Source organism: Phaenicophaeus curvirostris, chromosome Z (genome assembly GCF_032191515.1).
Source record: "Phaenicophaeus curvirostris isolate KB17595 chromosome Z, BPBGC_Pcur_1.0, whole genome shotgun sequence".
Taxonomy (NCBI): Eukaryota; Metazoa; Chordata; class Aves; order Cuculiformes; family Cuculidae; genus Phaenicophaeus; species Phaenicophaeus curvirostris.
In genome coordinates this window covers 6631790-6655109 of record NC_091431.1, presented here as the reverse complement: position 1 = coordinate 6655109, position 23320 = coordinate 6631790, and the positions used below count along the sequence as shown (strand labels likewise).

The 23320-nt window shown below is 42.3% G+C and overlaps 1 protein-coding gene across 1 annotated transcript in view; it reads right to left on the bottom strand.

Annotated features, from left to right (window-relative positions):
* Nucleotides 1-23320, bottom strand: part of MUSK (muscle associated receptor tyrosine kinase) — a 53902-nt gene that overhangs the window by 24821 nt on the left and 5761 nt on the right. Inside the window, exons 3-6 of the mRNA XM_069880292.1 lie at nucleotides 19241-19392; nucleotides 17706-17833; nucleotides 17042-17183; nucleotides 2445-2569 (exon numbers count right to left, since the gene is read on the bottom strand). Of these exons, the coding sequence (XP_069736393.1) occupies nucleotides 2445-2569; nucleotides 17042-17183; nucleotides 17706-17833; nucleotides 19241-19392 (547 nt within the window). The remainder of the gene's footprint in view (nucleotides 1-2444; nucleotides 2570-17041; nucleotides 17184-17705; nucleotides 17834-19240; nucleotides 19393-23320) is intronic.

Genomic DNA, 23320 nt, shown 5'->3' with positions numbered 1-23320 from the left:
CACAGCATCCACCCCAGAGAGGTGGCCACTTAACCTGAGCCACTTGAGATAATCCAGCCCTATCTCCCTCCTTAAACCTCAGGCCTTAGACATAACCCGTCCTCTTAGATCCCCTCGCAGTAACACTGGACTCTGCCTGGTGAGCACAGAGACCTTGGACTGTTCCTCCCGGCTTGAGCCACAAGAGAAAAAGGGTGCTCAGGTAGCTGCAAGCGGTACGAGGAGTATGCATGGTCACATGCACTGCAGAAAATCATAGGTGAAAATGTCAGGTAGTTGTGTCTGGGACTTCCACACTGGCCAGCTGTTGTTTTCTCTACTGGAATATCAAGCCACTCCCTTGTGTTAATTTATTCCCTTCCATTTTCAAAAACATTCCCTGAGATTTTGTTGCCAGGGGGTCTTTTTCTAGCCTTTAAAATGCCACCTCAGCCACCATAAAAGCAGAGGCCTCTTCACATCTTCATATCTGGCTTACTTATTCTTTGCAGTGGAGAAAACTGCATTTTAAGGTCCGTGGTGGCCTGCAGTGCATAGCAGGAGGAAAAGGAATAGTATTTCTGTTTAGGTAGGAAACGCAGCTGCTGCACAAAGGATTTTCCATCCTTCTCTTCAAAGGTAACTCAATAACCTCAGTAGCATCACAGTCTTTAAACCTCAGGACTATTACAGAGACCATAATGTTCAGAGAACATAATGCTACAGACACATTGCATCTTCAAATGATTCACTGTTGCTTGCTGATGAGCCAGTCCTCAAAATCATGTGCTCCAGTCCACCCAATTCTTGGTCTGACCTCCCCACAGATGGGCTCTCATTAAGGTCTCTTTGCAATATGTAAAATGAGGCACTCTAGAAGACCGGCCTCCTGGAACTGGGTTTTGACTGGCAGATAGGAATGGGGCAGAACAGATCTGACCAGCCAGTCAGTGACACTAGGAAGGAGCTGAGCATCTTCTCACACACAGCTCTCTGAAGGAGTGATGCACCAGTGAAAAGTTGACAAAGCATGGGTCTGTGATCCAGAAATACACTGCCCTTGCCAGGGGCAAGAATCTCCAAAAGATTTCTTCCCCAATGGGGAAGAATTCTTGAATGAATACCCACAGGTGTCTCAAAATAATTACTGTTAAAAACTACCAATGACCCTTTGAGGCTCTGCACAGGCTGATCTGCTCCCTTTTCTGTTCTCCTTAGCAATTTCAAGGGAATACAGCAAACTAGCTCCAATCAGACTAGAGGACACAATAAGTTTTAGACAAGGTAAGAAAGGCAAGGCAGACTGCAGAATAGTCCAAGCTCCTTAATAATGTATTTGAATACACAAGAAGAGGGAACACTCCTGAAGCAATGAAGTGGAGCAAGAGGATTTGCTGGTTCTGTTGGATAAGCAAATCCATGGCAATGGCCATGACTGTCCAGTGGCCAGAATGACTTTGTGTTGACAAGGGGTCAGTGAGAAAGGGCAGAGGCTAATTGCCAGCATGCATGCAGCAGCTGCTCCACGTGCCCCCACAGCATCACACCCTGGGGCCCACATCCTTAAAAAAGCTGTTGAAGGACAACAGAGAGTATAAGACATGTCCACCATAACCACGTGAAGATGGGAGGAAACCCACGGCAGGCTGCCCTGCTCACTCCCTGGAAGGCAATAAGAGATGTCAAGTAGCTCTTCATTTCAACTGAAAGGAAGCCATTGCAATAAGCCTACGTTCAGACATGAAAGCCAGACAAATTCAAAGAAGGCACGTATTTTAAATAATAATTAGACCACAGAACTATTTTCTGGGAGAAACAGATTTGTATATCTTGTTGACTGCTGCTAAAGCTGGTATACTTTCTTGAGTATATATTTCTAGCTAGGAATAAATTCATGACATCCTTCATTAGCTAGCGTGTCACCTACCTCAGTCTAGAAAATTTCAGATGTATTAATCTGCAAATATGCCACGCCTATATGCTATCCCACAAGGATTTTCTATCAAGACATTTTGCTCCACGTAACTACCTCAGTTTGTATTACTTTGTCAAATAAGCAATTTTGCCAAACCAGTGATTTTGCCGTGTTGTTGTTATCACATGCGGAGAAAGGAGAGGAAAGGTGGCTGCAGAAATGCTTAGACCTACAATGAAGTCCTTAGACCTACAATGAAGTCCTAGAAACCTTGGAGGAAGGCTGTGAGCATCCAAAACATCCTTCATCTCCAGCTTTCCAGACTGTAACAAATTAATGCACAAAACACCTTAGAGAAGGAAGCAAGTGTTTTGTAGAGAAAACTGCAGCAGGGAGGTGAGGCAGACTCAACTTGATTGCCCAGTAAGGCACTAAATAAGACAGGAACAGAAATTGCACTTGCTGCTAGTCCCACATTTTGACCCCTGAGCTACGCTTCCAGATGCTAGCAGCCCACTGGGGGCAAAAGCATGAAAAAAGAGGTACTTACAGCTTTCCCATTTTCCAGCCAGGTGATGGTGGGGACTGGAAGACCCGCTGCTGTGCACCGCAACGTCACCACAGACCCAAAAGTGATATTTTGGGATTCTGGAGCCTTCAGGATTCTAGCAAAAACTGCAGGAGAAGACAAAGGTGCTAGTTGAATGGCAACATAAAGCTGAGGCTGTGCTGGCATAAGGATTCTTCCCTCCTGACGGGTTCTGAAACAAGCCACGGCTCCATAAACAAAAGTGAAGCATAGCGTGAGCTTCCTGATGAACAACAGTCTCGGGAGAGGGACAAAGAGGAGAAAAAAAGTGATTATCATGTTTATGTTCTGCACCTAACAGACCAAAATTTTACCTCTGGAAATTTTGATGTCAGGGGACGTAACATGAAAAAAAACAAGGGTAAATTCATCAGTAGCATGCAGACGGGACAGCTAACAGCAATTACACTGCAAGTTACCATGCTGACCTGCCAAGCATGGCCTCATATGAAACTTGTTCAAAACCACCAAGGGAGACCACCAGCAGTCATTTCCTTGAAGGTTAAGGCTCAGATAAGCTCCTCAGTGTGAGCACAGTGATTAGGACTTATCATAGAGAGCTGCAAAACCCAGCACTTCATGTCATAACAACCTGCTCTAAGAGAAGAGAGTCTGACACCGAGTTATGGTGAAATGGTGGGCAAAGACTTTGGGAAACTGAGTTTCCAGGTTGAAAGTAGATTTTTAAGGTGACTTTTCATCTCTACTGCTCTTGCTTCCTTTGTGGCAATATGGTTACTGAGCAGTTTGAAGATAAGCGAGATAAATGCCTCCTTGCCTCGAGTAATTATGGGGTTTGGTGAAAAGAAGAACTGAAGCATTTGGCTGAAAATTTAGTTCGATCCAGAAACAATTCTGATGGCCTTCAGAAGCTGTATTTCACCTGCTTTGCTTGGATGACATAGAGGAAAGCAGACAACAGAGACATTTCCCATGCAGAACATTTTTGGTTTTACCCAAAATTTTTAATGGAGATGCCCAAATGCCTGTGCAGAAGCAGGCTTAATTGTTCTGTGCCACTTCTTACTCCAGTTTCTCGTGCTTAGTAAGTAATGCTTGCTCTCTAGCTCTCTAACTTATGGGCTGCATAGTAATGACGAAAAGTCTGCTTCAGAAATTTTATTGGTGTATTGTTTGTCACTTTGGCTGCCCGTATGGTTTTCCTTACCAAAATATCTAACTAAGACATAGTCCTCTGTGTCTCTGTTTGCCCAACACACATCTTGGTACTGGCCACTGTTTGCTCCTAGAGCAAGTAGGAGACTAATGAGGGACCCTTCAGAAACTGAATATCGCCATTTGGGGTGGGAAGGATTTGCCTGCAATATTTCAGCTGGGATTAAAAAAGTATATGCTTTCCACACGGGCGTTCCATGCAGTCTTGGTCTGGGAATTGTTGAGATTTATGTTAACAAAGAGCCTAAAATCAGATTTTGCTCAAAGATAGGCAACACTAGGAGTACATTACCGTACAGAAACATTTTTGTCTTAGCAGCATAGCCATTCAATAGGCTCCTGGCCAGGGCTTTTTGGGAATATTAAGTTTAATGTCAGTGATGTGAAAAGCATGGGGGACAGGTATTATATTCATCTTCCTAATTCCTCTATGGTCCCCAAGCTGTCCCTCACTGCTGATGCTTGATGCCACTTACTTAAAGTCAAAGCAGAGCAGCACTGGGGCTGCTGCATTCCTCCCAACCCTCAGCAAATCAGCAGGTACAAAGCTCCACCACCAAGAAGGAAAGGAGCAGTCACCGACAAGGAACTTTCTTGACAATAAGTAAATGAAACCTTTGCCTAAAATCTCTCTTCAGGTTGTTAAGTCCAGATGATTACAAATTCAGCTCCAAGCTCCAGTGGCCAAGCTCGTAATAACTCTAATACTTCATTCAGAGATAAACTAAACATGCATGTGGCTCTTCAGATCCTGCCTGGCTTAATTAATACCAAAGTGACAAATTTAACAGCACTATGTTAGCTAGTGCCAGACACATACTTGTATGCCTTCCCCTATACCTGCTGCTTTCTGAAAATCTGTGAGGATCTTTCAGCCAGGATTAAAAAAAAGGCATGTTTTGAAATTGATGGAAGTCGCACAGGCAGGGAGCAAAGCCACATGAACACAGCGGCTGGTCCAGATCATATGCAATGGCTGTGAAGAGGCCAGAGAGCTACATCCCACTCCCCAGGGTTCCTCCACCAGTACTGACAACAGCACTTGTCTTAACAGCCAAGCACACTTATAGCATGAGTGCTTGTCCACCAGCACAAGGAAGGCAAAGGGTCAGGCCATCCAAGCCTAGAACACCAAATACAAGGATAAAAAAATCCATCCACAGCTGCTAAGCATTCACATATTTCTCATGGAAAGTAGTGCAGGTGCATTATCAAGCAAAGTGTGGGACAGCTAAATAAAAGTCAGCCTGTAAGGAAATAAGATTATTTCCAAAGTATGGAAGAATGCAAGCTCCTGCTACCCCCCAGTGCCAGTGTGTGCATTTCCAGGGCTTTCAAAATTGAAGCTTTTATACTTCAGCATTTCAGGTACTTTTATTTGCACGCTTTTTAAAAGTACTTTGTTTAAAGTTTAGCTATTTAACTTAAGTACTTGGCTTTAGATACTATGAATACATCAACCTCAGGGTTTTTTTACATTATTTTATTAAGTGAGAAATTCCCTGGAAGAAGGGCTGGACTCCCCAGGCCCAAAGGGGCTTTGGAGCACTAATAAGTGGCACACCCAGGGACAAATTTTACAGAGGGCTCTTACTCACTTTGGGACACAGAATTGTAAAAGAACTGTTGACTGCTTCTCAGCCCCATCATCTCTGGGCAGATATTTGACACACTGCTGCTGCCAGCAGACTTGGGTGCTGTAGAAAAGCCAGGACAGGTTATGTGAGAGAAATCAGTGTCATCTACCACCAGTGCAAAGAGGAGCAATACTATCAGGATGAACTTGAAGTTTGTTTTGGCAATCATATCAACAAGAAAACCTGTGCCATAGCTAGATGAATCAACCCAGCCCCCAACGTTATGACTTCCTCCACCCTACAAAGTATTATACAAAGAAAGAAAAGAGGCAAAGGCAAGGAAGACATGGCAACCCTGACGGTGCCAACTTAAGCAACTGGAGGGGAGATGCAGGTGAAAGACCAGAAGAGGAAAGGAATAGGAAATGGCAAAAAATGTTAGTAAAAGTTCACGTTATTTGTTGGGCTCAGGATATTGCTTTATTTTCCTACTGCCTCAGAGTGAATATTTCCAACAATCAGGAAAGTTTTAATGTCTCCATTACTTGCCATCCTTTTCCAGATCCTCCCAAACGTGGATTTTGCCAGGACTTTTGCCTATTTAGCTACATCATCACAAGGTTAACAACTTTCACATCAAGACTGCCCAGGCTCTCAGCACAGGATTTACCCAAAAGCATGCCAAAAAAGCAGTGAAGGAAGGCAAGGGAACAAGACTCCATTTATTTGTTTATTTATTTCAGGGGAAAATGAGAACAGAGGAGCTGAGAATTAATACCAGCCAGCTAAAAGCCAAGTCAGCATGTTAAGTTTCACTCCCAAGCCCCCTAATAAATGCCCTTTCTTTTACAGCTCTGCTAAATGATGTGATATGCACTGCAGGGCTTGCTAGGAGGCATCTGTACCATAGCCAGCTGCTCTCATTTCTGAAAATTAGGTAACATCATCCAGTCCAAACAGTAGGGCTTTAATTCAGTCACGAAGTTTTTACACTATAAAAAGTTTAAAGCAGGGTCCCCTCAGCCCCAGATTTGAAAAGCTAACTCTTTCCAGGTGACTTCATTCTCCCATCACCTTCGACTGATCTGTGTTTCATTTCCAGGGTTTGGGGCCCGATCCTGTAGTCCTGGCAGATGCCTGCCCCCTGACTAGGTAAGACCTGTTATTTTGTTAAAGCAGATTGGATTGGGCAACTCACAACAGGCAGCAGCCTGGGTGGCCTGCTGTTGCTTTCAGGAAAGGACAAAGTGATGCCCAGGGCTCACAGAAAACCCATATGTGCAGAGCCCGACTGCTGCTCCATTTAGCCAGGTTTTCATAAGCCTTAACACTGTCTTTGATGCACCAGGCCCAGTCAAACACTGGTTTGGGGTGTGGGGTGGGGTTTTTTTCTACAGCTTCCTCTGGCTTTGGTGAATCTCGACTTTCAGAGAACATAAACAATATTTGCCAATGGATGTGAACTAACCCAGCCTGTCAACATCCACCTGTATTCACTTCCAAGAATTTGTTGCTAGTCCTGGCATACTGTAAAGCATACCTGATAGTCCAAACCAAGATTAAGGCCACCAAGTGCTAAACCAGTGTTAACAACTGCCTGACAACAGTGGATACACGTACCATTCCCACTGCAATCAGAGCCTTTTCTAGCATATAAGCCAGAACTGGCATGTCTGCACTACCAGATCTGATTTCTCAACCTGCTCAACTTTCCCTGATTGCTTTGCTTTTATCATGAAAAATTGTCTTTTTGGTGCCTACAGCTAGACTTTATGCTGTTAATTTTTTTCACCTACACTGCAAAATATGGTGGGTAAAGGCAACTCCTATGTTCGAAAGGTATTTTCCTGGTACAGCTGGTGCTATGTTAAGAACCAATGTGTCTATATTTCTAAGAGAATTGGCAATGTAGACATTGCCTGGGAAACTTTCCTGATACAGTTTTTCCTGGAAAAGTCTTTGTGTTGCATTTCAGAGCTAAACTGTAAGCATTTTTTTTGTTTGCATTCACCGATGTTTCTGTATCTCTTTCGTACCTGAAGCATGAAGGATTGAAATGACTCCTTCTCTACAGAAGAGTTCTCTGGCCTGGACTTTGCTCACTAATCTGTAAAAAATTCTTTATGGTTGCCACCTATGCACACTGAAGAACTATAAACTTGTGCCAATATGTTTGCAGTCATTTACCAGTGAGAAATCCATCTGTCTAAATCCCCATTAAGATTCATTCATCTCACATCCATTCATTCTCCTTGGCATATCTAAACCAGAGAGTCAAGGAGAGGTAACAAACAGGGGCTACCATTTCCTTCCCTCTGGTGGGAGACAAGGGAAAGTCTGACAAATACATATCTAAACACACAGAGAGCCACAGCATTCATAATTTCTGACATTTCAAATTACTCGGTGTAAAATCCCAACAATTCTTGAAATACCAGGGCTGAGAACAGGCCACACCATGCTCTTGGATCAGCAGTCACAGGGGCAGCCACAATGAGCTGTGTGCAGCGGTTAATCACATGCCAAAGCCAGGGCTGAACAAGCAAGACACTATCTCCACAGCTGACATGGCGGAACTAAACCCCAGCTCAGAGAATAAACAAATTCTTCAGTAAACATGGTCAACAACTCCTCTCACAGCAGCAATGACGTGCTCTGTGTATGGCTCACTGCACACCTTGGTATGAGAACAGCTCACATTGTACCTTTGCTACTGCTCAAGATGGGCTGCCACCCTCCCACCCCCTTCCAAAACCTCTCAGTTAACAATTAAATCCTGAGAAAACTACAAGGTCAGTTTTGCTTTGATCCCTGAGTATTTCTTATCAAAATTGCAATATTTATCTTTCTGCAAGCTTACCAGGTAACCATACAGAAGAGCAAAATGCCACAGGCAAAGCTGATATGAGACACTTCCACTTATCTCTATCAAATTGCTTACCTATTTTTATTTAATCCCCATGAAAACATGCGAATTGCCAGAGAAGCATGTGTATACTGATTATAAAAAAAAAAGCCTTGCCAAATGCAGTAGGAAATCACAGAATCACTAGGTTGGAAAAGACCTCCAGGAACCGTTCCTATCAATCACTAAACCATGTTCCTGACCATCTCATCCACCCATCTTTTAAACACCTCCAGGGAAGGTGACTAAATCACCTCCCTCCGCAGTCTCTGTCAGTGCCCAATGACCCTTCCGGTGAAATTTTTTTTTCTGATGTCCAGCCTGAACTTCCCCTGGCGGAGCTTGAGGCCATTCCCCCTTGTCCTGTCCCCTGTCACCTGGGAGAAGAGCCCAGCTGCCTCCTTTCTACAACCTGCTTCCAGGTAGCTGAAGAGAGCAATAAGGTCTCCCCTCAGCCTCCTCTTCTCAAGGCTAAACAACCCCAGCTCCCTCAGCCGCTCACAAATGCGCACAACCAGTGTGTAGTTTCTCAAGAAACAGAACTATTAGGTGTGGGCCCCAGCTGCAGAAACACCGTCAAAAGAATTATTTCATCATCCACTCACCCCTTACTTGATTATCATAATAATCTGATAGGAGAAATCCCCAATACACTTAAAAAAACCCAGTGTTTTGTACAAAATCTCAAAATTTCTCAGCTCTTCTGGCTCCTGACAGGTGATTTGGGAAGTCTGAGACTTGCAATAGTTTTAACACCTTAGGCAGCACAGGACTGACAACACAGCAATACATAGACACTTAACCTGGAGCCTGGGGCTGTGAGAGGCACAGCAGGGACAATCCAATCTCTCTGTGGAAAGGAGATGGAGAAAACCACATCGCCTCCATCCTGAAGCATATGCCATCAGATTCTAAGCTCTGGTGTCTAATATCAAAGCAAGTTTTTCTTAGCAAGGCCATAGATTTTCAAGGTAACCTTATTCTAGGATGAGGTCCTAGATTTATGCATGGCAGGACAATTTGCATCAGCAAAAGGACTTGTATAAAGTTAAATACACCAGCCAGCACAGGAATTTCTCAGCTGTGAAAGACTTTGCATTGCATGTAAATGTCTCCGGAATCCTAAAAGAAGACCCTGCAAATATGCAAAGCTATAATAACCAGGACTAAAATGTAAATAGATAGCTTGTATCCTGTGTAACTATATAAAACTTGTTCTATACAAGTGTTCACTTCTAAATACAGAGCAAACACCAGATTCAAGGACAAGAGAGGATAATGTGTCCAAATTACTTCCCAAGGAAATTAATAAGGAAATTCTTCTCATGTCAGTACTGGTCGTATGTGTTTGGTTTCTCTGAAGGAAAACCCCTCCTCAACTTCCTCATGCTCTGACTTTTTTACAGTACAGAGACTCAACGTGTGCCATTTAACTCTGCTGTTAAATGTGCCAATGCTGCATGTGAAACTGGGAAAGAAGTTTCCAATCTTCTGAGTCAAAGAGCGACTATTTTGATTGTTCCAGTCATGATCATGACCCACCATGACTGCTGCCAAGGGTATCGATCTGCTTGCACATGCTGAAATCTCTATAGCTGCACACAAGTCTCCCTGTTTTCCACTCTCAGGAATGCAGCAGGCAGTTATGGGAATTGCTGGGATACCCAAAACTGAGAGAAGCCCTTCAGCATCCTGACATCTGGTCTCAACCAATACGTAACAGCAGTGCCATAAATTTAATTACATGTCATGTGAATCTATTTTAAAGTGTTGCTAGCAGTAGGTGCTAGGATGTTTCTTGTTTTGGAGTGATAGGAACAAGCCTGTTCCCTGTTCACCTTGTTCACCATGCATACTTGGTTTTCAACATAGAAAACTCTGCCAGTCCCTCCTAACACAGAGATCCATCTTCATTTCCTATTCTCAATCCCTAGTTTGAGATGCCCTTTTGGGAAGGGGCTGCCTAGGCCTGCATTCAGTTTAAGAGATGTGAGGGGACCATTCCAATACAGAGCAGCACAACTGCAGACATTTTCTGTTCTATAGTATAGACACACATCCTCTAGGAATATAATGTGACATCAGAACTGGTATTAGTGCTAGGAACAAATCTAGAGTTGTACTATTTGGAAGAGTCAATTAGAGTGGAAACTAAGAGTGAGGGTTTCATCTCCACCATGGCTATCTGAATAAGAAAGATGGAACAGGTCCTTTAAAGACAGAAGGCATTAGCCTCAGCCTGTGTTGCTGCACAGACAGCTTATAAAAATTGGACTTTTAAACAGATTCTGTAAAATTTTCAGGTTGCCTTCAAAATCCTCCTTTCTGTACCTCCAGTACCAGCTCTGTCTTGGTTTCTCAGTGTGAAAAGCCAATCACTTCAGGACAGTTGTCTCAGTTTGCTCTGACCCTCTAACTATTAGTATTGTCTATCCTTAGCCATTACTCATAGAATCATAGAATAGTTAGGGTTGGAAGGGACCTTAAAAATCACAGAGTTCCAACCCCCCTGCCATGGGCAGGGGCACATCCCACGAGCTCAGGCTGCCCGAGGCCCATCCAACTTGGCCTTGAACACCTCCAGGGATGGGGCAGCCACAGCTTCCCTGGGCAACCTGTGGCAGTGCCTCACCACTCTCATGGTGAAGAAATTCTTCCCAGTGTCTAGTCTAAATTTGCCCTTCTCCAGCTAATATCTGTTCCCCTTTGTCCTGTCACCACAAGCTTTTATGAAGTGTCCCTCCACAGCTTTCTTTTAGGCTCCTTTCAGGTTGTTTTCTTGCAGGCTCCTTTTTGTTGAACAGGAAACATGTGCTTCCTAGTACCCAACACATTTTACAAGCTAGATGGATTTTGTCCACAATATTTCTTTTTTTTCTTAAAACCACAATTCATGCAATGATGTGAGAAACTGATACATTTTTAACTGCCTTTTTGCAAAAAAAAAAGATATTTTTGCAAAAGGAAATAACAGGCTCAAAAGCCCATTATAGAATCACTCATATACACCTTTTCAGAAACGTCATGCTCTCAGGAAGTCTGCTTTGCAACTACTCAGTGCAGGGGGCCACCCCATGGCAATTACTTGATGGCAGCAAGCATCTTGTGCCTGTGTCACAGCAGAGAAAGCCTCAGGAATAAATTGAATAGCTCATGCTTGTTTGTCCATTTGCTGAAGGTCTGGGGCTGGTGTTTTCTCCTGTGGCTTGCGCTGTTACCCTATAATTAGGGCTATGGTTGTAACTGCACCATCTGAGAATCTCAGGATGACTATGGTGAATGTAGTAGGTAGGAGATTTAATGAGATATTCTGGGCTTTCAGTTCCGCCCATGCCACCCTGCTGAGGCCTGTCAATTACTTTGGTGTAACTACAGGCAAGCTCAGTACTAATTTTTTTTCTCTGATGTGCTCCCTTCCCCCAAACTCTTTGCAATTTTTAGAGGCAAATGGCAGTATTCACAATTTACTGCCATAGAGTGCTGCCTACAGATACATACACCAGCAACACTGTGGACAGGGAAAGCAATCTTTTCCCTGGGTTTCTACCTCTGCTCACAGCAGAGCCAAACATTCTTCCTCAGTGTAGCAATCAGAGTTTCCCTGAGGAAATTTTACCCAACACTTAAATGTAAAACTGAAAACTTCCTTGTCAGTCTGCTCTCTGGAACCCATCTCAACCAAAGCAATCTACCTCAGAAGATGACACAGACAAAACTTTAGATTTAATGTCAATAGCTGATCTATATGCAAGGTGATAAAAGTCAGAGTAACAGTGATGACTGGCTGTTTTGTTGGTTTCTTGGTATCTTCCGTTACTATTTCATCTATGAAAAGTACTTACATGTTGACACAAAACTATAGAAAACTTTCGGAATGGCACATTTGTAGTTAGTTTTCATTTGCAGTAGGGCTCATCTTTGGAATGTGGCCTATCCAAATCTACACATAAGCTAGAATAAATATATGTTCAGTCTTGTTACATGAATTATGGTGTGACTATCTTGTCTTTTTATTTACCTGTGAGGCAGATTTGTTCCAAAATTACATAAGAGGTCCAAAAAACAGCTTAAGAAAGTCAATGATCTACAATTCATGAGCATTACGTGTTAACTAAACAGCCACGGTTTTGCTTTTTATTGTCATCTAATCTGCTGTTCCCTCACTGTCTCCAAGAATTACATAGAATTATTTTTAAAAAATAAAAAAATTTAGAGTGAATCTACCCATGTCCTGGCAAATCCTTCCCTCTGAAGGGATAATTCTCCAAGGAAAATCTTCCTGTTTTTAAGGCTAAGGCAGTTCTCACAAGTGGCGTATAGGGGAACATTTTTGTGGCCTGTGGCAGGGCATTATTTTAGTAGCTAGTAATAAGCAAGAAACTGTGGGCAGGAAAAGACTTTTATCTACCAGGGCTAGAACACAAAAACAACCAGTCTCTAAATCAGGGGGCATGAGGAGCATTGCTTATTCCTTGTTTTGATTTGTTTGCCTCACGTGCTGCACAGGAGGAAACAGAGCAGCAACACTTCAACAGACGAATGACTTAAACTGCCTGGATAAAGAAAGGATCAGCAGTTCTCAATTAATCCTTCATTTGGTCAATTGGAAATTCAGCCAATTGCAGAGAAGATTTGATCAAAAAATGTTATTAAACCCATGGAGAATCCAGGTAGTTTCTTGATGAGCACACTGGGTCTTGAGGACTTGTTGTAGCTAATTTGATTGTTTATTTCCTGAAAGATTTCCGATCGTTAATTTCTAGACATGCTTTGGTACAGGGATGACTTCAAAACTAAAACTCATCACACAGCGTACTCCAAAACTCCTGAATTCCACAACTTTATCGTGCCACAAGCTGGAAACTGTACTTAGCTTCATGTAAATCACAAGATCGAGGTGCATCTTGCTCAGTGTACAAAAAACAGGACTGTGTGGGTACTCTTTCCTTTTACATTACAGTCCGTGTATTTATGGCTTTTTTTATTCTTGTTAAAAATTAAAAATGTAGCACTGGGCAAACTAGTAACATCAGAGGTTTCACTGGCTGGGTGCAACACCTACAAAGGTGCTACACCTAGAAAGGCACAACAAGAAGGTTGCTTTTCCTGCGCAATGGAAGAAAAGACTTTTTTCAGGATTTCTGCACACAAAGTCCCAGTATGCAAGGCTAAAAAGCACAGCTGACTATTCAGACTGCCCTCCTACAGCAGACAGCCTTCACGTAGAGGACAGAGCAAGATCATAAAAATAGTGTGCTGCCTTCCTTTGGAAGGAGGGCTGGTTCTCTTGGCTCTCCTGGCCAATGCTAGCCCCTTGTGTCCCTTCCCCATCCCTCATCTCCCATGCCCACTCCTTGCTGTCAAAATCAAGGGGATATCCTATGGCCTATTTCTCCTTCTAACACCCCCCAGGCACACCATGCAGCCTTTCAGGGAGGGCAGTACTGTCCGTGGACTTAGTGTGGCTCCCAGTGAAGATCACAGCTCTTCCCACACAGCAGTCAGATCTCCTATGATCGTCTTTCCACCCTTAATGGGTTATGCCCTTTAAGGAGAGTCTCTGTTTCACCATTTGCATCCCAATTCATGTGGATTCACCCTGAACTTGGGAAAAAAACAGTCCAAATGGGTAGGCCTTTTTCAAACCTGAAAATGAAAATCCTGACCCAGTTCTGGACACTTAAACTCATTAACTGATTAGAGTTCGCTAGTTCATCACCTCAGCTCTTGTGCCTAAAATATCCCCAGGGAGAGTAAGCAGGCTGCACTGGCTACGGACAAATCTATACAGGGGGAAGCACACAGAGTATCCTAATCTTCACTCTATTCACAGAGCAAAATTAGGAACAACTGAAAAATTAGTTCCATTAAGGAAGGCCTCCACCGCTTTCTTTTTCCTGACAAAAACTGCATCTGAATATTCATCTAAAATTGTTGCTCAAATTATTTTTTCTTTGCTTTAAAAATATTAAGTCATGCTTTAAGAGTGACAAATAGCAGCCAACGATATAAATGTTAAGGACAGCTGACAAGGAACAGAGAAAAAATATTTAGAAAATCAAAAAGCAGCATTTTTCAGACTGGTTTACCCTGAACCAAACAAGTAGAACTTAAGGCACCTCAGTGGTGTAAATGCTTAGGCCAAGACTATCATCAGCTTGTATGAGTGGATCCAGCACAGATGACTGTAAGTATTTGAGACTTTCTGTAGTTTCTAGGCCCAGCTTCAGCAAGTAATATTTAAGTATGTGCCTGACCTTGCATGCTTTAAGAAGCCCAGCTACAAGCAGGAGGCAGATGGTCAGTCTTTCAAGAAGTTAGGTAACTCTGCACATTGAACAATGCCTGAACCTAATTGCAGGGCTAACATTGAACCATTGAAATGGAATCTCAAAACAGAAAGTTAGACACCTCTTTAAGAATTCAGGACCTGCCTGATGTAGATTTAGCTAGGCATAAATATTTGCATTGCTGTTTGAATAGGCATTTGCTTCTGGATTACATATTCATGGTTGACCAGCCATGTTTGGTCATTTTATTTTAATATTAAGCATGGGAACTCCAGTGAATGGCAGCACCAAGATTTAAGAAAAAATATTGTAGTGTTATTACAGGGAAGAAATCAACAGTATATTTTCGTAAGTTTTCTGAACATAGAGAATGCTCAAAGAAGATTGATTGAAGTGTGATTTTCCTGTATTGAGTAATTTTAGATTATTATTAGCTTGTGAGTTATTTTTAAATGCTAATACTAAGAGTGTAGAAGGAATGGGGGGAATGGATACTAAAAATAATAATAAAAGGGGTGCATGGAGGGATACATAAGTGTGTGCATACCTATATACATACACAGGTATGTGCATATATATGTATGCTAAATATCCATGAGAATTAATCTAAAATACTTGGAGGGGAAGGGATCTGTGTACACAGCAAGCTGCAGTCAGGATTATTACGTTTGGATTCTGGAAACCAAAAAAGTAAAATAAACATGCATCAGTCTAGTTTGGGTGGCAGCCTGAAACGAGGTATATATATGGGTGCCCTACCAGACAAACCAAGGTGAGTGTGGAGAACAGTATTACTTTGTTCATCCAGCATATGAATGCAACATGAGGGGACAGTGTGTGGGAGCACTGAGCTCCCATTGATTAATTAAGAACTAATCTTCCTCACTTTAAAAAGAACACACAGAGGCTCTCATTTGCAAACAGGATATTTGTGGATTTATATACCATTCCTTGAATTAACAGGTGACTGCATAATTCTGGAGACAGGGACAAAACTACATGTCAGCCTTAGCAGCCTGGTTTTGTGTGCAGTTCCAGCCCACTTTTAAAAGCCCTAGATTCAGAGCAATATAGTCCCAATGCCTGAAGCCCTTCAGCATGGATACAGGTTTTGTATGTATGATATTTGTTTGCCATTCAGAGTCAATTCTTGACAAGCTTTTGGCCACTGTCTCAGCAACAGAGCCTGAACAAAACCCAAGACCCAAGACATTCACAAGATCTAAGTGTCTTTTGCTTGCTCCATCATTTTTAGCATGGGAGAAGAACAGCAATGAATCTAGATTTAGGAATAGCTGCCTTCCTGTTTTAAAGCTGTTTAGAGCATGTCTAACACACTTGAAATCTTTAGATGTAAATTTTGAAAAAAAAGAGAAAAAACCACCTGAAAGATTAATACTTCTTTAGGGAAACAGCAGACCTGTACTAATTTCTAGTTGGATCTAATGCATCTGATCCTGCTCACAGAAGAAATTCAATAGTCATCTTAGAAATGGGATTGCACCCTAAGAAACCTGTGGTAGTCCCAGCCCAAGTGTAACCTACAACAATCTTTTGAAGTTTATTAGGTTAAGGGAGACCCTTTTCCACTTTCTGCAATGCAGTCATTCCAAATAAGAAATAAAAATCTACTGGGTCAGTCATCCCACCTCCCACTTTGCAAAATCTTGCTTGACCCAACTTCTCTTATAGGATTCAGAAACATTAAATGATTTATTGCCTACGTTTGTGTTCCCCTGCAGTCCACTAGTTTCAGCACCCTGAAACTGGTGATGATTTATACCACAAAGCAAACACCTTCTGTAAATAAGAAATGGACACTGAGCACATAAAGACCAGAAACTGAAAAATCAATCCAGTGTTTGGTTTAGCAGACAGAAAATGTTCAAGTCCTCAAAAAGAAAAGTTCTGTTTACCTGAAGAATCAACAAATTCAGATGGAAGATTAGAGGAAAGGGAGAGGGATATAAACATAATGTCACAAAATGCCTCACTGTTTGCAGCTGCAGCTCCTCCTGATCAGGCTCTTTGCAGCAAGTTGCCAGGGTCGTCAGCTTCCTACTTGTCTATCTCCACACATTATATTGCCCAATCCATGGGTCTGATGGGACTTTTCAAAGAAGAAATAAGCTGGTGTCTTGGAAACCATCAATGAGAAGGAAAAACATGTTTGGGAATCCTTAGTCAGACAAATATCCCACCAGAGCCACAGCAGCAATGAGCAAGGACCCTCCACAGATCACCCATTTCATCATCAGTCAGCAATGGGAACTGATGTGGACAAACATTCTCTCTCACTTTTCTTTTCCTTTCTTTTCTTTTCTTTTCTTTTCTTTTCTTTTCTTTTCTTTTCTTTTCTTTTCTTTTCTTTTCTTTTCTTTTCTTTTCTTTTCTTTTCTTTTCTTTTCTTTTCTTTTCTTTTCTTTTCTTTTCTTTTCTTTTCTTTTCTTTTCTTTTCTTTTCTTTTCTTTTCTTTTCTTTTCTTTTCTTTTCTTTTCTTTTCTTTTCTTTTCTTCTGCCTTTCGGGTCATAACTTAGGATGTTTTAGTCAATATCAGTATTACTTCAAGTTAATTCAAGTTAACCACGCAGACACAAGAAGCTACTCACCTTCCACTACCACCATTGCAGGTTTTGAATAGGCTGTGCCCAGGCTGTTCTTGGCTACACATCTATATTGTCCTGCATCTTCTCTCTGAACATTGTGGATCCTTAAATTCCCAGAATCAAGAACAGCAATGCGAACATTCTCCTGCCAGAGGAAGGAGGGATCAAGGTCATAGATCTACCTGCAGGCTGCACATAAGCAACACCAATATCTGCTTGCAAAGATTATGGTTGAAATGCATGAAAAGTACTTGTTTTGTCCTGCAAGTGAAAGATTTGGGCCCAGCTCTTATTTCTTAGCATTGTCATGACACTCACTAACCCTCTTCTGGGAGGTCAGTGTGTTATTTCTTCAAAAGAGCCCCGAATTTTTGCTAAGCGGCTCAGTAGCTCTTCTTTATGAGAACACTCAGAAGTTTATTCAGCAACATTTGGCCATGCTTGGTAGTAATAAATAGATACAATATAAATTATAAATACACGGAGAATGCTTGGTTTATAGGCAGCATTATTGCAGATGCAAAGATTTATGAGATGAGCCTTGGATTTTCCAAATGCTTGCTTCCTAGCAACTAGAATTTACAAATGCCATAATTGATGCTGGTGTTGTAACACAGTACCTTTAGTGCTATTATTTAGCACTCTTTAAATTTCATTCTGTACTCACCTTTACAACTGTTTCTCCTTTGATCCATGAAACAGAAGGTTTTGGATTGCCCATTGTAGTGCATGGAAGAACAGCCTTTAACCCTTCTATTATTTCCACGTTTATAGGAGGTCGTGTTATTTTGGGCCCTAAAATTTTGAAAGTAAAAATATAAAGCTGAACTGAGGCTAAGACATACCAGAACAGAACAAGTTCAGAAACTACAGCAAAATATCTGCTGCATTTTCTGCACACTGCTGAAAGACTGATCAGCCTTAGAAGCTCATAAGCTGCCTGAGGAAAAACAAACTTTCTTAGGCTAAGCATTCATTCAATTTATGGACGCAAAAAGCAGCTAACTTGCATGGGTTATTTGTTTTCAGGAGTGGAGTTTGACATTGATTTGAATTAGGGCCTAGGCTAAAATCCAAATCCAGATAAGAATACTTCCAATACTAAAGAACGTTTGCATTCCAGGTTTTTACATTCCTCCCTGCATAAACAGTGTCTTGTGTGAAAGACCAGATCTGGAGTGAATCAGTTTTGAAATAGTTTTACCCCAGGCATTTCTCTAGCTCAACAAGAACAGCATGTAAACTCAATTAATGTCCCTCATAGAAGGATTTATAACTATGCTAATAAAAAGAAGAAAGAATCCTTAAAAAAGGAAAAATTAAACTTCGTTAAAGTTAATATGGGACAAATTTAAATCCATTTTAACCAAAGGAAAACATGGCTTAGCTTACTCTGAGATGGGAGTAAAAAAGATCTTTATCTCAGTCTTTTAGAACATCTGAAGTTTTGCCTCCTTTGCCTGATACCAAACCAGCAGAAAAACAATCTTCAGAGAGCATCACCTCCTGGCCCTGTCTGCAGGTGCTGGAGAGCCCCAGAATACCAGACCTGGAGGGTCGAGCTTGTTAGCACAAACAAATGCTTTGCTACAAACAGATGCTTCAGCCAGGATATACCTCAGCTGCCCTTTCAAGTGTTTGTGTAAATAACTGCAACCATGTGAGTTCAGCTTAACTGAGGTCAGCATGTATATAGGCTTTTGCAAGAACTAGTCGTCTGCCTTCCCTGTGGAATGATAAGACATAGACTGCAGTGCTCCAGATCTTTCAAGACTGCTGTTAAGAACATCTGTGCAGCATAACTGGCTTCTGCCATCCTCAGGCATAAATCTGATTAGTGATCTCCTGTGTTTAAAATTCACAAGGAATTTATACTACTTTGGTCTAACCTATTAAATTGTACTGCTTTTAGGAAGTTTTGTACAAAAGGCATTCTTCAAAGCACCATTTATCTTATGTTATGCAAACAGTTTGCCTAATTCTAGCACAAGTGTTTGTTGTTCAAAATGAATAATGAGAACTGCTTTTAGTTAAGATATGATCCAATATGCCAAGTTTCTGCTCAAAAGACTGCACCCAGCCCATAGGAACATGGATCTGCCCAGAACACGGACCCCATGAAGCCATTCCTTGAGGGGGGTCGACTCTGGCTCGCAATTACATGCTTACACAGTGTCAGAAAGAAATTACATCCCCACTTACGCATTTTCACTTGGAGAGCCCCACAGCTCTGCGCAGCCGCTCCAACCCCATTATCCGCCGTGCAGCAGTACACCCCATCATCACTGTCCTCCACACTCAAAATGGTCAGTAGCTGCCCGTTCCTCTGTATGCTGTAGCGAGTGTCGAACAGCCTGAAAGGCACGGCAGGGATTGTGAGAGGCAAGGGACCAGGTAGGGTCAGAGAGGGAGAATTCTATTTGTCTCTGCAGACCACTGATGGCATTACAAATGCCAATATGTTTCACTTTTTATTTTTTAACCTGCAAACAGAAGAGAAGGCACAGAAAATCTAGAGTTGGACCTTAAGACTTGGTTTGGTCCTTACTAGACTATGCAGTCAAGACTGCCACCAGCATGGTGGCAATTCTTCCTCCACTCAAGTATTGTTCAATTATTTATCAATTATTTATTGTTCAAGTACTTATCACAGTTGGATTTCTATCTGGCCAAGGATAGGCAAGAACAAAAGTAATCTTACCTAGCTGGGTCCTGTTTTAGGTATAATCACTCCGTACAAGGGAAGGACTACCGGTACAGAAACTGGAACTAGCTGAAGTTTTTTAAAGAAATCTTCTTAGACTTAAAAAAAAATAATAACTTTTAACTAAACATATGATTTTGTGCAAAGATATTTACTGTTGTGATAAAAAGATGCAGACCAAAACCAAGTATTTTTATGTCTGCATCTGGGAGAGATTTTCACAGAATCACAGAATCACTAGGCTGGAAAAGACTCACAGTATCGAGTCCAACCATTCCTATCAATCACTAAACCATGCCCCTCAGCACCTCATCCACCCATCTTTAAAACACCTCCAGGGAAGGTGACTCAACCACCTCCCTGGGCAGCCTGTTCCAGTCTTGTCTTGTTCCCTGTCACCTGGGAGAAGAGGCCAGCACCCTCCTCTCTACAACCTCCTTTCAGGTAGCTGAAGAAAGCAATGAGGTCTCCCCTCAGCCTCCTCTTCTCCAGGCTAAACAACCCCAGCTCTCTCAGCCACTCCCCATAAGACTTGTTCTCCAGCCCCCTCACCAGCTTTGTTGCTCTTCTCTGGACTCGCTCCAGAGCCTCAACATCCTTCTTGTGGCGAGGGGCCCAGAACTGAACACAGGATTCAAGGAGCGGTCTCCCCAGTGCCAAGTACAGAGGGAGAATAACCTCCCTGGACCTGCTGGTCACGCCGTTTCTGATACAAGCCAAGATGCCATTGGCCTTCTTGGCCACCTGGGCACACTGCTGGCTCATGTTCAGTCGGCTGTCAACCAACACCCCCAGGTCCCTCTCCTCCAGGCATCTTCCTAGACAGACTTCTCCTAGTCTGTAGCTGCACAGGGTTGTTGTGCCCCAAGTGCAGGACCTGGCATTTGGCCTTGTTAAACCTCATGCCATTGGTCTCAGCCCAGCGGTCCAGCCTGTTCAGATCCCTTTGCAGAGCCCCCCTACCCTCCAGCAGATCGACACTTCCACTCAGGAGTTTGTCTACTAAAATCTTTTAAATCACTCAATTTTAAATCTTTTAAATCACCCAAATTTTTGTCTATTTAAAAAACAAACAAACAAACCAATCCAACAAACAAGCAAAGAAATCTGCTGAGGAAAATAAGCCATCTAGAGATCAGAGGATGCAAGGAATGCTGTAGTTTAATGACAGCAGGCTTTATCCAGAAGAGTTTAGAGACATCAGGGAAAGCCCAGAAGCTGGAGTAACAAAGGCACGAGATATTGTAACAAAGTCTGTGGAGCAAAGACCAGTTCTATATGTGAGCATGGGACGTACATGTGTGCGTGTGTGTGTGTGTGTACATGTGTGAGAGCAAGGGAAAGATGGAAAAAGAAGTGGTACAAAAGTGGAGGACTTATCTCTGATTTTCATTGCAAAACTGGAAAAGTATAGCAAAAATTCAGTGGAACAAAATTTACATCTTATTTCATATCTTCCTCCATGTTTGCCCTTCACACCTTTGTTGATGATTTTTGGAAACACTTCTATGCAATTGGCCTTTGATTCTGATGAACAGTAACAAAAAGGATCTGACCTGAGGATCATCTCTCAAGTTATCATAAGTACCTCATGCCTAAATATGTCCTGTTTGGTCTTTTACTAATAAAAAATGCAACAGTCACTGAGTAATCTGTATGTGCCATTTACAGTGTTACTGGCACGTATTTCTCATGAGATCCCCACATGGACTACTGTGTCCAGATCTGGAATCTCTGACACAAGAAGCATATGGACCTGTTGGACCAGGTCCAGAGGAGGGCTATGAAAATGATCAGAGGGCTGGAGCACCTCTGATTTGAGGACAGGCTGAGAGAGTTGGGCTTGTTCAGCTTGGAGAAGAGAAGGCTCCAGGGAGACCTTACAGTGACCTTCCAGTACCTGAAGGGGACTACAAGAAAGCTGGAGAGGGACTTTTTACAAGGACATGGAGTGAGAGGACAAAGGGAAAAAGCTTTAAATTGGAAAGAAGAAGATTTACACTAGGCATTAGGAGGAAATTCTTTACAATGAGAGTGGTGAGGCACTGGCACAGGTTGCCCAGAGAAGCTGTGGCTGCCCCATCCCTTGGAGTGTTCAAGGCCAGGTTAGACGGGCCCTTGAGCAGCCTGGTCTGGTGGGAGGTGTACCTGCCCATGGCAGGTGTTTTGCCACGAAAAGGTCTTTGAGGCTCCTTCTAACTGAAACCATCCTACAATTCTGTGATTCTATGATTACTTTCAACAACATTTCACTTTTCAGTCTTGTATCCCCCTCCTTATTTTCACTCTGGGAAAAGGGTGTACAACAAACTCATCTGTCATGTAAAAGATATAAAGGCTCCATTCCCTTTTTTCTCTTAGGAAGGTTTACCCTGGGCAGCCCTGTCCTGGGAGATGGGGCAGGCAGCCATTTCACTCAGCACATTGCACCTGACCATGTACTTGTACAAGTTTTGATACTGAAAGGAAAGGCTCTTCCTGAACGCTAGTGCAGATAAGAGTCTCTGTCCTGGTTGTATTCCCATTGAAGCTGCATGTTTACATACTATTTTGTTTTGAAGGTTAGCTTAGCTGTCTGTTCAGGGTGCTGGAACCTTGGCAAGAGAAGAAAATTTTGTAAATAAAATAATTGATATTTATTGCTTGCAATAACTAGGTCCTTTGAAGTTTGATACACAAACAAAAGCATATAAATAAGTGTGTTCTTTTTTGAAAAAAAGTTCACTGATCTGATCCTTGTCCATCATGCAAGTACTTTCATCCATGTTCTTGGAAAATTACAGAAATACTTTCATCTTATTGATTTCCTTGCCTTTGGTCTGAGTTTTTGTATCCAGCAGCACTGACTGTTATTGCCAACGCAGCTTTGGGAAAGTGAAATATTTGCTGCTATTAATGTTACTCCATAAGCCCCAGTAAAGGAACAAAGCACCTGAGCTCTCCAGCCTCACCAGCAGAGCTTTCTTGATCAGAATTTTCTGTTTCTAGTCAGTGTTGTAAAAAAGGCACTGTGTCTCAGAGAGAGTGGGATGGCTCAGTAAGCTGTGGGGATTGGGGTGAGAAAAGATTTGGGTTTTATATGATCTTAGAACACAGAGAGTGTGAAATTTTAAAAACCATGGGGAGGGAAAGGCATGTAATCTCTGCAGTCCTGCATGAATGGCTTCATCTGTCAGCTTTGATTTTCAGGCACAGTGTCTCTGATGGAGAAAGAACTGTGATAAAACTGTTTTGCCCACAGATTTGGAGATAACATCCATGGAAATTTAGACCTCCATCCTGCAAAAAAGCTGGCATCAGAGGGTTAGGACTAGAGTTTTACTGAGATTCTGTTGCAGGCAATGCAAAATAAAGATTTCTGAAGGCCTGCATGCACATGTAGCATTCTGCTTTTCTCCTGTTCTAAAATGGTCTTTCTATCACCAAGACCTGCTTCTGTTGCTAACTTATTTGGATTTTCCCAAGCCAATGTCTCAAGTGCTGTTTGGACACTTCCCCCTGCTAGCAGGAACCATGCTCCAGGTGACCATCTATCTATCATGGACATCTCCTGTGGAGAACAGGCCTTACCTGTCTTA